The sequence below is a fragment of the Macaca nemestrina genome, chromosome 19 (assembly GCF_043159975.1).
Source record: "Macaca nemestrina isolate mMacNem1 chromosome 19, mMacNem.hap1, whole genome shotgun sequence".
Classification (NCBI taxonomy): Eukaryota; Metazoa; Chordata; class Mammalia; order Primates; family Cercopithecidae; genus Macaca; species Macaca nemestrina.
Window position 1 is genome coordinate 73,635,719 of NC_092143.1, and position 16,498 is coordinate 73,652,216.

General features: G+C 46.2%; 1 protein-coding gene and 2 long non-coding RNA genes across 5 annotated transcripts in view; 2 read left to right on the forward strand and 1 right to left on the reverse strand.

Moving 5' to 3' along the window:
- The first annotated feature begins 297 nt into the window (after positions 1-297).
- LOC105478817 (uncharacterized) lies at positions 298-10,467 on the forward strand. Its single transcript, XR_985472.2, has 3 exons — positions 298-385; positions 9,213-9,376; positions 9,718-10,467. It is a non-coding gene; the product is annotated as an uncharacterized lncRNA (long non-coding RNA).
- On the reverse strand, positions 9,377-12,343 carry LOC105478816 (uncharacterized). 2 transcript variants are annotated; one of them, XR_011617062.1, is made up of 4 exons: positions 12,145-12,343; positions 11,282-11,341; positions 10,965-11,074; positions 9,377-9,717 (listed from the first exon to the last, which is right to left on the reverse strand). It is a non-coding gene; the product is annotated as an uncharacterized lncRNA (long non-coding RNA). The 2 variants fall into 2 exon arrangements; XR_011617061.1 differs by having other exon boundaries at positions 10,965-11,079.
- Positions 12,344-12,445: 102 nt separating this feature from the next.
- LOC105478953 (elastin microfibril interfacer 2) overlaps positions 12,446-16,498 on the forward strand; it is a 63,249-nt gene continuing 59,196 nt past the window's right edge. Inside the window, exons 1-2 of one of the 2 annotated variants that reach the window (XM_024791957.2) lie at positions 12,446-12,511; positions 13,575-13,697. In XM_024791957.2, coding sequence (XP_024647725.2) covers positions 13,675-13,697 — 23 coding nt within the window. In that variant the 5' untranslated portion in view covers positions 12,446-12,511; positions 13,575-13,674. Of the gene's footprint in view, positions 12,512-12,955; positions 13,090-13,574; positions 13,698-16,498 lie in introns of those variants that run through there. The other variant, XM_011736705.3, reaches the window with a different exon arrangement.

A 16,498-nucleotide genomic window follows, 5' to 3' on the forward strand; every position in this document is an offset into this window, starting at 1 on the left:
TTCTCTGGGAATCATTTAGGAACAACAGTTCAAAGCTTGAAATGAGTTTTCTTCGTTTGTTATCTCTCACAGTTGACAGATCTCTCTTGCTAAGCTGCAATCTGGCAGTGCTTGGTTCTTAATCCCAGCTATTTAAAAGTACAGTTAAGGAAAACTGTAATTCTGAGGCAACGCATGTTTTGAAACCTTATTTGGCCTCTCATTATCTCATTCAACGGGGCGGGAAGCACTCAGGCTGGGGTCACATGCTTGGCCTAGGGAGAGGGTGATTATTCTGTCCTCGGACTGACCAGGCCCCGGAGTGGGACAGGAAAGGCTGAAAATAGTCATTTCTTGTCTGCATCGGTAAGGCAGGAGGGTCTCTGTAACACAGGGTCACTGACAGGTAAGACGGAGACAGAAGGTCCCCGGAGGTCGGCCTCAGCAGGGACAGTGCATGTGTTTGGAGGACAGTTGAGGAAGCCCTAAACAAAGCCTCACAGAGCTTTAGCTTGATTACAGTTGTTTACAGTTGTTACAGGAGAAAACTGACGTGTAGTCTTCTGTTCAAAGTTTGAGTTTTCAACTCATTTCTGAGTTAGCATTTCTGGATCTTAGTTCTCATCCAAATCAAGTGTCACTTCACCCCTGTATATTATTATGTGTGTTAATTTGGTCAACTGTCTTGTAAAAGTCAGATGCCTGTGTGCATGTTCTCCCTCATTTGACCTATGTGATTAAACAAGTGTTATGCACCAGGAACTGTGCCAGGCATAGGGATAAAATATGAATGAGACAAATAAGAAACAAGTTTTTCTTCTGATGAGTCTTTGTTCAAAGCTAATAGCCGGGGCTGGGTACGGTGGCTCACTCCTGTAATCTCAGCACTTTGGGAGGCTAAGGTGGGCGGATCACATGAGGCCAGGAGTTTGAGACCAGCCTGGTCAACATAGTGAAAACCTGTCTCTACTAAAAATACAAAAATTATCTGGGTGTGGTGGCACACACCTGTAGCCCCAGATACTCGGGAGGCTGAGGCAGGAGACTCATTTGAACCCAGGAGGCGGAGATTGCAGTAAACTGAGATTGCACCACTGTAGTCTAGCCTAGATGAAAGAGCAAGATTCTGCTTTAAAAAAAAAAAAAAAAAAAAAGTAATAGGAGGGCACAGTGGTTCACACCTATAATCCTGGCCCTTTGGGAGGCTGAGGCAGGAGGATCACTTGAGGTCAGGAGTTGGAAGACAGCCTGGGCACTATAGCAGGATACCATCTCTATTTTTTAAAAAAAAAGGAAACGCTGGTGTCAGAGGTCAGAACAGATGTGACTTTGGGGTGGCGTTGACAGTTGGAAGGAGCCATGAGGGGCTCTCCGGGGGTGTTCGTGTTTTGCTTCATGATCCTGATGCTGGTTCCGTGGCTATGTTCACTTTGTGAAAATTCATTGAGCTGATCACTTACGATGTTGCCCAGGCTGGGTACCATTTTAGCATAAGTCTCCTGGTGCTCTTGTCCAAGATTTCCTTAAGGGTATATATCTAGGGGTGCAATTGCTGGGTTTTAGAGTATGCACCTGTTCAAATATACATAGTAATGCAGGCTGTTTTCCAAAGTAGTTGAACCAGTTCAGACCCTATCTTAGTCTGTTTTGTGTTGCTTTAAAGGAATACCCGAGGCTGGGTAATTTATAAAGAAAAGAGGTTTATTGGGCTTATGGTTCTACAGGCTGTACAACAGGCAGCTGAGGCGAGAGGATCGCTTGAGCACAGGTGTTCAGGGTTGCAGTGAGCTGTGGTTGTGCCACTGCACTCCAGCCTGGGCGACAGAGCGAGACACAATGTATTTTTTATATATTTTTTATTTTTTGGAGACGGAGTCTCGCTCTGTCGCTCAGGTTGGAGTGCAGTGGCATGATCTCGGCTCACTGCAAGCTCCACCTCCCAGGTTCACGCCATTCTCCTGCCTCAGCCTCCAGAGTAGCTGGGACTACAGGCGCCGCCACCTCGCCCGGCTAATTTTTTTGTATTTTTTTTAGTAGAGACGGGGTTTCACCGTGTTAGCCAGGATGGTCTTGATCTCCTGACCTTGTAATCTGCCCGCCTTGGCCTCCCAAAGTGCTGGGATTACATGTGTGAGCCACCGCGCCCGGCCCAACACCATCTCTTAAAACGAAAAAAATCATCACATGATTTGAACTAGCAACTTTCTGACCTCAAAACTGTTTAAAACCCCTAAAAAAAATTCTCAAGCAGGGAAAATGAAAAAACTAAAACAACATAAACATGCTATGGACAGATCAAAGCTGTTACTATCTTTGGACTAATGGAAAGTGCAAGGTGAAATGAGCATTTCCTATTTAGAGAGTGTCAAGGGGTCAAGGAGGACCCTGCCTTCATTTTGTATGCACTTCTTACATGTTTTTCCCTAACTTTAAAAAACACAAAAACAAAGTCTTTGATTTCTTAAATCTTCTGAGGTTCTGCTTTCTAAAGGGCTTTTTGGGGGCAAAGCGATGCCAGGATTTCTGGGAAAAATAGAATATTAGAAAAAAAGATACTTTAACTTAGTTCCAATGTGTTTCAATCTTAAAAGGCTGTACTACTGGGGATTCCAATTTAATAAAGCTTTTTGTTTGTTTGTTTTCGTTTTTGAGATGGAGTCTCGCTCTGACAACTAGGCTGGAGTGTAGTGGCTCACTGCAACCTCCGCCTCCCGGATTCAAGTGATTCTCCCTCCTCAGCCTCCCAAGTAGCTGGGATTACAGGCACCCACCACCACGCCTGGATATTTTTTGTATTTTTAGTAAAGATGGCGTTTCACCATCTTGGCCAGGCTGATCTTGAACTCCCGACCTCATGGTGCGTGCCACCATGCCTGGCTATGTTTTACTCTTTTTAAACAAAAATTGTTCAGGCTGGGTGTGGTGGCTCACGCCTGTAATCCCAGCACTTTGGGATGCCAAGGCGGGCGGATCATGAGGTCAGGAGATCGAGTCCAGGGCATTTAAATAGACTATAGCACCACGCGTCTGTATTCTTCTTACTTAGCTCCTGAGGATGAGTTGAGAAGTATGTCTCTGATGATTACCTTTTAAGTAATGAAATCTACAAAGATAAAGCCAAGGAAAGCACATGCAAATATCCAGCTTCATCCACAACCAACTAAACCACCGAGTGTGAAGTGTTTATTCAACTTAAAAAACATATATAAACTTCAAAAGTTACCAAAATCCATAAGGCAATAAGAGAAGCACCTGTCCTGGATAAAGTGATGACTGACAGTCCAGCTCTGTCTACTTTCCTGACTTTACTAGTGCATTGATACTTACTGATGTAGCCTTTATCAAGATTTGTTAAACATCGTGTGGCTTTCAGTTCATTTTGGGTCCTTTAGAATCACCGAATAATTTATTATCCAAAACTAAGCACTTTTGAAGATGAAAAGAGACACTAAAGATAGTTAACAGTGTCACTGACCTACAACACAAGAAAACTGAGACTGACTGGGCAAATCAGGACATCTGGACACCCTACTTTTCTTTGGGAGAAAACAAACTAGAGTTTTTGTTTTTTTTCCCCACCAGCCTTTACTGTGTCTTTTTTTATTTTTATTTATTTATTTTTTGAGACAGCCACCTCCTGCGTTCAAGCAATTCTTGTGCCTCAGCTTCCTGAGTAGGTGGGATTACAGGTGCACCCCACCACACCTGGCTAATTTTTGTATTTTTAGTAGTGACAGGGTTTCACCATGTTGGTAAGGCTGGTCTTGAATGCCTGACCTCAAATGATTCCAAAGTGCTGGGATTACAGGTGTGAGCCACCGTGCGTGGCTCACTGCATCTTTTCACAGTGGCATATCCTGCACCCTTTCCTCAAGTCCATTGCTCCTCAATCTTACCTGGTTACCTGCCCTCCCTCCTTCCTGGCTACTGCAGGGGCCGTGTATCTCAATCTAGCTAATCTACCAGCCAGCCCTGCCTTTCTTTATTTATTAAAAACATCCATTGTACAAGGTCACATTAACTATTCCCATTCCCTCTTCTCTTGCAAATCACATTCATTTTGGATATCATGGCTGATTTAAAGCAAAACCAAACCAAACAAGAAAGAGAACACTCAGCTCAAACCCACACTACTCCACAGTCTTTCCTAATTAATGTTCAACTTTTCTGATTGCCTCAAGGTCGATTTCTTCATCGTCACCCAGGTACACAGGTTTTTACTATGCTGTCTTCTATTTGTTGAGTGTAATATACAGTGTTCCTAAGTCACTGCTTCTTTTCATATGTCTGTGCCTTACTCGTCCATTAAGATGAGACAGGACTAGAACTGCTTTTCTCTGGCGCCCAGATTGCCTGGTACACCGTTCAATATGCAACACATCCTCAATATTCTTTTTTTGTTTTTAAGACTGAGTCTCACTCTGTCACCTAGGCTGGAGTGCAGTGGCACTATCTCGGGTCGCTGCAACCTCCGCCTCCCGGGTTCAAGTGATTCTGCCACCTCAACCTCCTGAGTAGCTGGGATTACAGGTGCACATCACTACGCCCAGATAATTTTTGTGTTTTTAGTAGAGAGGGTTTTCACCGTGTTGGCCAGTCTCGTCTCGAACTCCTGACCTCAGGTGATCCACCCGCCTCAGCCTCCCAAAGTGCTGGGATTACAGGCGTGAGCCACCGCACCCAGCCCTCAATATTCTCAATGAATAAAGAAATCTTTTGACGGCCACAAAATTCCAAGAACTTTTCTTCACCTCACCCACCCCCAGGTGGCATTTACTTATTATTCCCTGACAGTTGAAATATAATTAATTCTCATTATTCTTGGATTCTTTGTGAATTCACTTACTGAAATCTGTAGCCTCAAGAGTGACATTTATGGCACTTTCATGGTCATTTGTGGATATGCACACAGCAGTGAAAAATGTGTTGCTTGATGTATGTGTTCCCAGCAATGTACAAGAAAGCCCCACCCTGCCTTCTTGTTTCAGCTCACACCTGTAGATAAGCATCCTTTCACGGTAAGTTCAGTACTATATGTTTTGCATTTTGTGCTTCTTGTTGGTGATTTGGTTACAGTAGTCAGTCGGGCATGAGCAGGGCAGGAGAGAGCTCCCCTGCGGCGCCCCCCAACACACCGGGAATGTCCGGCGACCATCAGGTGATGGTTCTGCAGTTGTTAATTGTCTCTAAAATAATAATTGGTCTCAGCCAGAGCCAGGGAAGGGCAGGCTCCCAACAGATAGACAACACCTGAAGGTGGTGTTCAGCAGCTTCCGGATAAGATCTCAGGAGTTGGGTGAGTGGGCTCAAGCATGACCACAAGACAAGATGGCAGAGTTTAACTGCAATATGACCTTCTGTATTAGCGACGGTTCCCTAGAGGGACAGAACTATATATAAATATATATATATTTGATTAAGTATTAACTTACATGATCACAGGGTCCTGCAATAGGCTGTCTGCAAGCTGACGAGCAAGGAGAGCCAGTCTGAGTCTCAAAACTGAAGAACTTGGAGTCCGATGTACGAGGGCAGGAAGCGTCCAGCACGAGAGAAAGATGTAGGCTGGGAGGCTAGGCCCGTCTCTCCGTTTCACGTTTTTCTGCCTGCTGTAATAGCCAGCAGCTGATGAGATTGTGCCCACGAGATGAAGTGTCCTCCCACACATCCTCATCCAAGTTGCAGGGTCCCATTCTTTTCCAATCAATGCCCTCACTTTAACAGTAGACACCTGGCAAGGCTGTGCATGCACCTTTCATTGCAGGTCAGCCACTTGCATGATAAGAGCTTGTGTCTGTTTTTCCAGAATTTCAGCTCTTTCTCTGCAGGAGATAAAACTCTCACTCAGGGCAATCTTAGCATATTTGAGGCTCGGTGTTGATCCTGGGTGTGTCTGTGAGGGTGTTGCCAAAAGAGATTAAAATTTGAGTCAGTGGGCTGGGGAAGGCAGAGCCTCTCCTTCTGCCTTATGCCCCTTAGTTGAATCCTTTCTTCTGAGGAGGCAAGAATTGAGGTTGCTGCAGACCCCCTCCAGATACAGATTCATCACCGGTAACAACTCCACTGTTTAAAATGGCTCCCAGGCATAGTGCTGAAGGACTGTGTAATGTTCTTGCACAAGAAGGCTATGATGTGCCTTATGGAGAAAATGTGTGTGTGTGTGTTAAGCATCATTTCCACATGAGTTATAGTTGCGTTGGCCACGAGTTCAGTGTTAATCAAAAAGATATATTAAATTAGGTATCTTTAAATAAAAACACACATAAAACAAAGTTCTGTATTGCTTGATTGACAAAAGCACTTTTTGGCCAGAGGCTTGTAAGAACCCGATGCTGTATTTCTCCTAGAAGCAATTGTTCGATATTTGCTAATTCGGTGTTCACGGCAACTTTATAAAACGTAAATACTGCAAATAAAGAGAACTGACTGTACTTAAATAAACATTGTTTAGAATTGCCCAGTCTGAAATGTTAGAGTTAACTTGTTCATGACTAGTCCATCCTATTCTGAGTATAGACCATGATTGTGCTAAAATTTAATACTTTATTTCAGAATCACCAAATACATTTTGCCTATTTAGATTCCAGAACAATCAACTCACATTCCATAAATAAATGATGAACTACAACATAGTTTGATGTGGCTCATGTAAATGAAGACATTATTGCCTATGCTATTATAGCTCTCTTGGAAAGAGACACGCAAAAAAATTCTAAGAGCCTATTTTTGTCAGTTATTTCTTATGATGAAAAAAATGTGTTCAAAACCACACCATAAGTGTGTCAGCGATGACATCTCAAATGCAGTGTATGGCATACTGTTAAATGTAGAAAGTATTCTTAGATCTAAGAAACATCTGAAAAAAATTAAGGGATATGGGAGTAACTGATTTCATCTTTTTGAGGAAGATCTTCACTGTTGAATTGCCCAATGATCTGAATTTATTTATGCAGCATTATTAATCTCTCAAAGAGCTCATTGACTTGTTCTAAAATAAATTCCTTTGCTGTATAGAGGATACATTTTCTAAACAATAAGCTGAGCTACATGCTTTCTCTGGGGAGCAGCAGAAAGAAAACTGGGCTAGAAGTCAGTATTCTTGTTTTTCTAGACAAAGTCTTCTTCTGTCACCCAGGCTGGAATGCAGTGGCACCATCTCGGCTCACTGCAACCTCCACCTCCCAGGTTCAAACAATTCTCCAGAGTAGCTGGGACTACAGGCGCCTGCCACCACACCCAGTTAATTTTTTGCATTTTGATTAGAGATGGGTTTTGCTATGTTGGCCAGGCCGGTCTTGAACTCCTGCCCCGAGGTGATCTGCTCTCCTTGACCTCTCAAAGTGCTGGGACTACAGGTGTGAGCCCCCAGAGCGCAGTATTATATTCTGGACAATCGCACTGAGGGCTATTCTGATTGAGTTATACACGTGCACTCTTTACACTTCATTTTTGGAAGGAACTGCAGTAGATGGTCAGCTTCCGTGTTGACTGGAAAACAAAAAGAATGATACAGCCCCTGAACCTTACTCCAAATTTGTTATTGTTACTGATGTGGGAATGTCAATAACAATGGTGAATATTCATCCTCCTTTCACTGAGTGCCAGGCACGATGCTAACAGTTTACATCTGGCAATCCAATGAATCCTCCCCACAGCCAGATGAGTGATTCCAATTTTCAGAGGAGAACATGGAGCACAGAAGGGTGTATTGCTTGTCCAAGATCATTCAGCTAATGGGGGAGGGTGCCGTATTTTGAACAGCACACTAACGCTACTGCATGAATTCCGAAAACCCTTTTTTTCCATGTGATCTCAATTTTTCAGTTTTGAAACTCTCAGGTGATAGTGTACAATGTATTAAGGCACACGCCCCTAATCAACGTAGAAACATTTCCTCCTGGCATCTCTCACGAAAGATGATTAAAATAACGGCCATAGTCGTTAAGAGTGTCATCTAATCAGTCAGTTGATAAGGTCTGTCTTAGGTTCAAAGGATAAGGAGATTTTTGACTCCTTAGCTTTGTATAGCAAAGGAGATATTTACAAATAAGTAAGTTAAGAAAAACTGAAGAGGGCAAGTGTTCTTTGTTTTGATTTGATTTGTTTGGTCAAAGCCTTTGACAAGAAAGCAGCTGTTATTTATAAATGTTGAAGTCTGGAGTCTCACTGAATTTGTTCTGGGCCTGGTGCAGTGGCTCGTGCCTATAATCCCAGCACTTGGGAGGTCGAAGCAGGTGAATTGCTTGATCTCAGGAGTTCCAGACCTGCCTGGGCAACATGGGGAAACCCTGTCTCTACTGAAAATACAAAAACTAGCTCGGTATGGTAGTGAGCACCTGTAGTCCCAGCTACTCAGGAGGCTGAGGTGGGAGGATCACCTGAGCCCAAGAGGTCAAGGCTGCAGTGAGCCCTGATTGTACCACTGCACTCCAGCCTGGGTGACAGACCCAGACACTATCTCAAAAAGAAAAGAAAAAAAATTGTTCTGAAGGTCCCTCTCCAACACAATGCCTATTTCAAATGGAGCTAAACAAAATGGTATCGCCCACCCCTGGCAGAGCAGGCCAGATGCGGCAGCCAGTTCATTTGTTCTCGGGGATATTTCTCTTTCCCTATTAAACTGCATTGTTTTTAAAAGAATGAAGGATGTCTTTTATTCAAGATATCTAGTCTTCAAGAACTTTCTTTTTCCATCATTAACTAAGCAGAACTAGGAAGCAATAAAGATACCTAAAAGTACACTAGAAATCCAGGGAACAGTTTTTTTGAACTCCAGAAAGTAAAGAGCCAAGGCGGGAGGGTCGCCTGAGCGCACGAGTCCAAGACCAGCCTGACAACATAGTGAGACACCCATCTCTACAAAAAAATTGAAAAAAATTAGCCAGATGAGGTGGCATGTGCCTGTAGCCCCACCTATTCAGGAGGCTGAGGTAGGAGGATTGCTTGAGCCTGAGAGGTGGAGGCTGCAGGGAGCCATGGTAGCACCACTGCATTTCAGCCTGGGTGACAGAGCAAGACCCTAGATCCAAAAACAAAACAAAACAAACAAACAAAAAAAACGGATGAGGGATCAGAAGGGCGGAAAGCCCAGGCTAATCTCATGATTCTTGACCACATCCTAGATGCAAATCAGTTCATCTTGATCAAATGTCCCTGCGCAGTTGGCTGGGGTGGGGCTGGGGGAAATGTATTTGCCTGCTGCCTCAGTGACAGTCACCCTCCTTTTCCAACAGGCAATGGAGGGGTGGAGAGGCTCACCACTTCCAAGACAACCGTCCCTAAGCACGCGCAGAGCCTGATGAACAGCTTATGTCATGATCCACAAGTGAATGAGAGAATGGATTGTATGAATGACCCATTCATAATGAAGTAGTTCTTCCTTGAATTTTTGCTTTAGGTAAGTTGGTCACACAATCAAGGGTGTGTGTCCCAAGTTACTATGGGACACTTGTTCCCAAAGCAGAAGAAATTCCTTCAGATTGTTATAGAAAACATAGTTTTCAAGTGCTCATTTAAGGTAGTTGGCAGCATGGAAACAGTTCATACCTGCAGCTTTCTGGCAGCATATCCACATCATTGTTCACGGCAGGGATCAGAAGTCCTGCCCAATTAGTCTGTTTCTTAATGTGCTGAAGCTCTCTATCCTCCAGAAGCTCTCTATCCTCCAGAAGCTTCCCTCTGTCTTGTTTCTTGTGCAAGGCATTTTGGTTCCTGAGTTTGTTGCATCCCTTCCTCCAGCTGGAAAAGAGAAAAGAAAGAGGGTCTCTTGGGATCTTGGCCTCAAATCAAGAAATAACCTTGCGGCTGGGCACAGTGGCTAACACCTGTAATCCCAAGACTTTAGGAGACGAAGGCAGGAGGACTGCTTGAAATCAGGAGTTCAAGATCAACCTGGGCAACCAAGTGAGACCCCCCTATCTCTACAAAAAATAAAAAATTAGCTGGGCATGGTGGTGTGTATCTGTACTCCTAGCTGCTTAGAAGACTGAAGTAGGAGGATCACTTGAGCCCAGGAGTTGCAGACTATAGTGAGCTATGATGGCGTACAAAAAGTCAGCCGGGTATGGTGGTGTGTGCCTGTAGTCCCAGCTACTCAGAAGTCTGAGGCAGGAGGATTGCTTGAGCCCAGGGATATCAAGGCTGCAGTGAGCCATGATTGCACCACTGTACTCCAGCCTGAATGAGAGAGAAAGACTCCATCTCAAGAGAAAAAAAAAACCAAAAAAGTAAAAGAAGAGAATAATAGGCCAGGCACAGTGGCTCGTGCCTGAAATCCCAGCACTTTAAAAAGCCAAGGCAGGAGGATGGCTTGAGATTAAGCACTCAAGACCAGCCTGGGCAACATGGTGAGATCCCATTTCTACCAAAAATTCAAACAATTAGCTGAGTGTGATGGCACACACCTGTGGTCTCAGCTACGTGGGAGGCTACGGTGGGAGGATTGCTTGAGCCTGGGAGCTGCAGTGAGCCATGATCACGCCACTGGACTCCAGCATGGGTGACAGAGTGAGACCCTTTCCCCCAAATAAATAAATAAATAAATAAAAATACAAAAGAGGGAAGTAACCTTCTGAAAGTCAAGAATTTTCTGTCTTCCCAGGGCAGGCCCACAAAAACATACATGTGCTTGTGTCTGGAGAAAGATGTGCAATAAACATTAGCTCACTTAGTTGACTGTCCAGGAACTCTAACACCCCTCATTGCATGGCAGTGCCTGGAAGCCCTCCAAACACAGGCCCCGTGTCAGTGTGGGCTCACTCACGAATCCTCAGTATTTTTGCACAATGCCTAGCTTGTAACAGATGCTCAGAATGAAATTTATTTACCGATACATGCTATTGATAGCTGATTAAATATAGTACTGTGGTCATCTCAATGAAAAGTTGGTCCTTATACTCTTGGACAACTTCCTACTATAACTTTGATTTGACAGAAAAAACAGATTGACTTGATCAGCTCAACGCACTTTCAAGTCTGAGATTTACCTGTATCAGAGACACGTCGGAGTTGTTCTCTGCTAGTTGTAGACACACACAACTTGTGCGTTTCCTCCATTTTTCCCCCTCTTCCTCTTCTTCATTTCTATGCTCTGTTTCTACTCTATGAGTGTTTACGGCCGAGAGGGCGTTAGGACAGGCAGGATAGGGAAGTCACACAGAAAGATACAGATTGGGTTACGAAAGACAGCTTTTTATCCCTTTCTGTTATTTCCCCCCGACGGTGGCTCTTTTGAAGGCTGGGACTTCAGTCCACTATTTGCATGATCTTCCGTTTAGAGTCCAGGGACAGATGATGTCCTTACATGGTATAATCTTCTGCTTGGCCCTTGTAGTTTCTGCTTAGGGACTTCTCTTTCTTTCATCTGCAAATCAAAAGGTCCAACAACACCATCAAAGAATATTAGAAACAAAATAGACCAATGGCTTCATTTAGTAGAGTAGGAACACAGGAAACGTTTTTAGTTTTTATTTTTTGAGACGGATTTTCACTCTTTTTGCCCAGGCTGGAGTGCAGTGGTGAGATCTCGGCTCACTGCAACCTCCATCTCCCTGGTTGAAGCGATTCTCCTGCCTCAGTCTCCCAAGTAGCTGGGATTACAGGCATGTGCCACCATGCCCGGCTAATTTTTTTTTTTTTTTTTTTTTGTATTTTTAGTAGAGACGGGGTTTCACCATGTCGGTTAGGCTGGTCTTGAACTCCTGACCTCAGGTGATCCACCCGCCTTGGCCTCCCAAATTGCTGGGATTACAGGCGTGAGCCACCCCGCCTGGCCCACAGCAAAGCTTTATTCACTTAACAAGTCATGGCCAACAGCGTCTGGTTAGCTCACAGAGGCCACAGTTTATCTGTGGAGTCTGGTAATCATGTCACTCACGACCCTGTACATTAATTAGATGCAGCAGGTCATCTCAAATACATAGCTCTTTCCAACACCCCTTAGAATACAGCACTTGAGTGGTGATTTAACATTCCAGTACTTCATCCCAAAAAGAAATTGGTGGAGATTAGTGTAACTCAAGAATAGGCAGAAAACATACAAGAAAGTTTAAGACAGATGTCTAGCGGTGCCTGAACTGTTGAGAAGCAAAGGTGAGTAAATGCCTTAGTTTCAATAGAAAAAGAAAGTTCACAGTAGGACCTCAGCAGCAGAGGCTGTGAGATCACCTTTCAAGAATTGTAGAGCTGGACCCCGAACTGCAGCAGCCACTGGGAATTGGTGGGGCTGTGACTTGTCCTGTCCTGCCGCCCCCCACGTGGACTGTAGATGATTCCTAAGGCAGAGACGGGTAAAGAAAGAAGAGAACCAGCGTTCATTTCCCCCGGACTCTGTAAGTCCATGGAGGTGGTGGGGGAATGGCCGTGTCTTGCCCGAGGAGGAAATCCGAGTCGAGCCCCCACTCCTCTCCCCGCGGGACTGATAAACGTGTCCCTCATTAGCCCCGGGAGGCTGGCACCCAGGCACGACGCGAGGACAGCCAGACTCGCCGACGGCGGCAGCGTCCCGAGGGGCCGGGAGCGCGCCTGTTGGAAGGTGGGAGGCGGAGTTGCTCGGCATCTGGGAAGAGACCAAAGGAATGAGTAATTGGAAATTCTGTAACATAGACCCTTATCCCAAACCCTTTAGTTCTTCCACCCCAAGCCCCCTGCCGAGAAGCGAAGGGACTGGAGACAGGGAGACGTGGTGGAGGGAGAGTCACGTTTCGGAGAGGGAAGTGAAATAAAGAGGGCGGCACCCGGGGGGACCTGTGCGTCATTGAGGGACCGAGGAGAAGCGCAGGGCGCACGGGGCTGCAAAAGGAGAAGTAGGAACGAGAAGCCGGAGGGGGCGGCCGCAGAGCGCGGGTTGGAGCGCCGCGAAGCGCCCGAGCCTTCTGCCTTCGCGGGCGGCGCCCTGGCCGCCAGCAGCCTTGTGGCCGGTGCCCCGATCCGCCGCGCTCCGGACCCGGGCAGGCGGGAAGCGCCCGCTGCGCGCAGGATGTGGCAGCCGACACAGCCCTGGCCCCGCGCGCCCTGGCGCTGGGCGCTGGTGCTGCTGGCCCTGGGCTGCGCGGGGCTGTGCCATGCCGGCCCGCAGCCCGGGTATCCCGCGCGGCCCAGCGCTAGGAACAAGTAAGTGCGCGCCCCTCTGCTGGCCCCAAACCGCCTACCCCTCCCCGGCCCCCAGTCGAGCCCTGGAGCTGCCCTGCCAAAGACGACAAGCGGCAGCCGGGGGTCTCCCTTGGATTTCCCCGGGCGGCTCCTTCTCTGGGTGACCGCGCGCTGCGCCGCCCGCGCCTCAGGCAGAGCTGACTCCGGGGGCGTGGGCGCAGAGTGTCCCGCAGACCCGGGTGGTCCGAAAACGACTCCCAGGAATTCCACGGCCCCTGGGACCGTGAGTACTTTTCTTTCCCGTCTTGGTCGGGTCCAGGCGCGCGCTCTCCAGAGGCGCACCCGGGCACCCTCCGGCGTCTGCTCTGGGAAGCTCCCGCCTCCGCAGAGGGCGACGGCCCTCCCCCCGACCCTTGCTCGGTCTGGGGCTGCCGTCCCCTCTCCCCTGGCCTCATTGTTCTCCAGGTTTACACCGTGCCCTTCTCCCTCTCTCTCCTGCACCCCAGGAACTGGTGCGCCTACATCGTGAACAAGAATGTGAGCTGCTCTGTGCTGGAGGGAAGTGAGAGTTTTATTCAGGCTCAGTACAACTGTGCCTGGAACCAGATGCCCTGTCCGTCCGCGCTGGTGTAAGTCCTGGAGCCGGGGAGCGGGCGGGGCGCGCCCGGGCCGGGGCGGTGGGGGTGGGGTGGGGTTGCCGCGCTGGGCTCCAGTCCTCCCGTAAATCTCTTCCAGATCCGGTGAAAACCCAGCAGCGGAAAAGCGCTCAGAGCGCTGCGCGGGGCACGGGCCACGCTGGGGTGTTTAGGGAGCGTGTGCTGCCCGAGTGAGCGGGTAGGATGCGCACGCCTTGGGAGTGTGGGGTCGCGGGGGCATGCGAGAGGATGAACAAAGCTCCCACTTCCACTTCTGTTTTTTTCCTTTCAATGTTTGTTTCTAACATAAGACAGCTGAATCTAATTAGATCCATATTGTGTGTTCTGGGGCACACAGAAGATTCCAAAATGTATACTGCTAAAGACTTTTCAATGTAGGATTCGCTGAGAGGTTTGGCTAAGTAGTGCTCTAAAACAAGTGAGTTCTGTCCATATGTCCCCATAAAACGGAATCTTCCAATCTTGTAAGATGTCTGAGCTAAAACCTCAGGAACACTGCTTAAAAGTGTGGTTCCCCAACATACCTCCCCGCAACTTAGATTCGGAGATTCGCTAGAGATTGTGGAAGAGAATGGCCGTTAAAGACGGGGAAGAATTAATCATCTCTTTGCTTATAAAGATTTCACCATCTTAAACAAACAAGCAGGAAGCAATGCAATAAAGTACAAATGCCGTTAAATACATGACACTCATTCCATTGTCATCGGGCAAGTCTTTGGGGTTTTGTGTCAGTCTGATATCGGAAGATGGGCCAATGTGAATAAATGGCTGTTGAGGAGCACATGGGATGGCTGAAATTAATTGTTTCCCACTAAGAATAAGTTGTTTGTCTTAGAGCACAGTTGTCATTATAGCAGAGAATAGTCAGTAGGCGGATCTGTCTTTGGCCAAACCAAGGGACAGACTGGAACTTGTACTGCAGGAAACCTTATTCCAGAGAACAGTACATGAGCCTGAAGTCCTGTGGGAAGTGGTCGCTGGGTCTACCCCACGTGGGCTGCTGGAGGAGCTGCCAACAGGGTTCAGCTAATTCCTGCTTGGCAAAAACAAAGCAAAACAGAAACTTAGACGAGGTCCCCACTTCCTAATGTACACTGGAAAATGCTGAAATTGAATGCCCAGCTAGGCTGTCTCTTTGAGTTGGATACATTGTCAGAGAGAGAAGGTACTATCATCCGACCTTAATCTCTTAGGAAGATTGAGACCTCATCGTCTATGGCCAGCAGTCAGTGACATCAGAACCAAGCAAGGTTTTTATACCTTGTGGGAGTGATACAAATTAAGTATTCAACTCCGTTTGAATGCATTTGTTTAAAATTAGAATTGAGTTATTAGTCAGGAATATTTTATTCATCTTATACAAGAACTGCATGTTGTGGCTTGCTATAACCGTAAAACTTACTGGTGACAATTTGGAGATAAATGAATTTTTCATTTCGGGAGGTAATGCATTTTTGTTTAAAAGATGGCTTGTTTTTTGTTTTCTCAAATTATTCTAGCTGCTTGGAAAACCAAAGGATGATTTAATTGTTCTATTTGACCAAAACTCAGTGAAACTTGGTTGTCAGTGGGGAGTGAATCGCCTCCAGATTAACAGGTTAATGCAAGGCAGTGGGAGTGCATTTTTGCCACCCAGTGAGTAGGACAACAGAATTGTTACAAAAAATGACAGATGTTTCTGTTGTTTTATTAAACGAAGCCAAAATAAGTGACCTGGGTGTTTTTCTTCAGTAATAACCATGTAAACAATTCAAGTGCATTTTTACATTTTAAGTACTGTACTGTAAATGTGAAGTTTAAGAAACAAAGACAGACTGAGTTGATGAACTTGAAAATCTTGACCTTAGTTTCAGCAGTAAATTCAGTCTTAACCTTTTTCAGTATCTTTAGGGATGGGACTGAATGGTTTACCTTATTTTTCAACTGAGGAATGCTTCCCAAGGTTTCTTTTTTGTTTGTTTTGTTTTGAGACAGAGTCTTACCATGTCACCCAGGCTGGGATGCAGTGGCGTGATCTTGGCTCACTGCAACCTCTGCCTCCTGTGTTCAAGCAATTCTCATTCCTCAGCCTCCCGAGTAGCTGGGACTACAGGTGCGTGCCACTATGTCCAGCTATTTTTTTTTTTTTTGTATTTTTAGTAGAGACAGGGTTTCAACATGTTGGCCAGGCTGGTCTCAAACTTGAGCTCAGGCAATTGGCCCGCCTCAGCCTGCTAAAGTACTAGGATTATAAGCGTGAGCCACCGTGTCCGGCCCCTAAGTTTGGAGAATTGGTGGATGAATGAAGACAAAGAAAGGAGCTTTCTTTTTATACTTAACAAGGAGGAATGGCTGTTTCACATGGAATTGCTCAGTTTTTTTCTGAGGAATCTGGAAGCCTGAGTCACCTGGGACCTGTGGAAGGAAAGTTGAGTTTTTTATTATTATTGTTTTTTAGAGACAGGGTCTCACCGTGTCACCCAGGCTGGGGTGCAGTGGCACCATCATAGTTCACTGCAACCTCTAACTCTCGGGCTCAAGCGATCCTCCCAGCTCAGCCTCCTGAGTAGCTGGGATTACAAGCACAAGTCACTGCATCCTGCTAGTTTTTTATTTTTATTTTTTTAGGGATGAGGTCTCACTATGTTGCCCAGGCTGGAAAAGAAGGTTCTTCAGAAACTCACCCTAGAGTGACTGAGGGATAATTTGTGAGCAGTGTTGGAAGTACAGGGCTGGAGGTTGGCTGCGATGCTGGAGATAGAAACGCAATTCTGCAGTTGAGAGTGACAGACAGG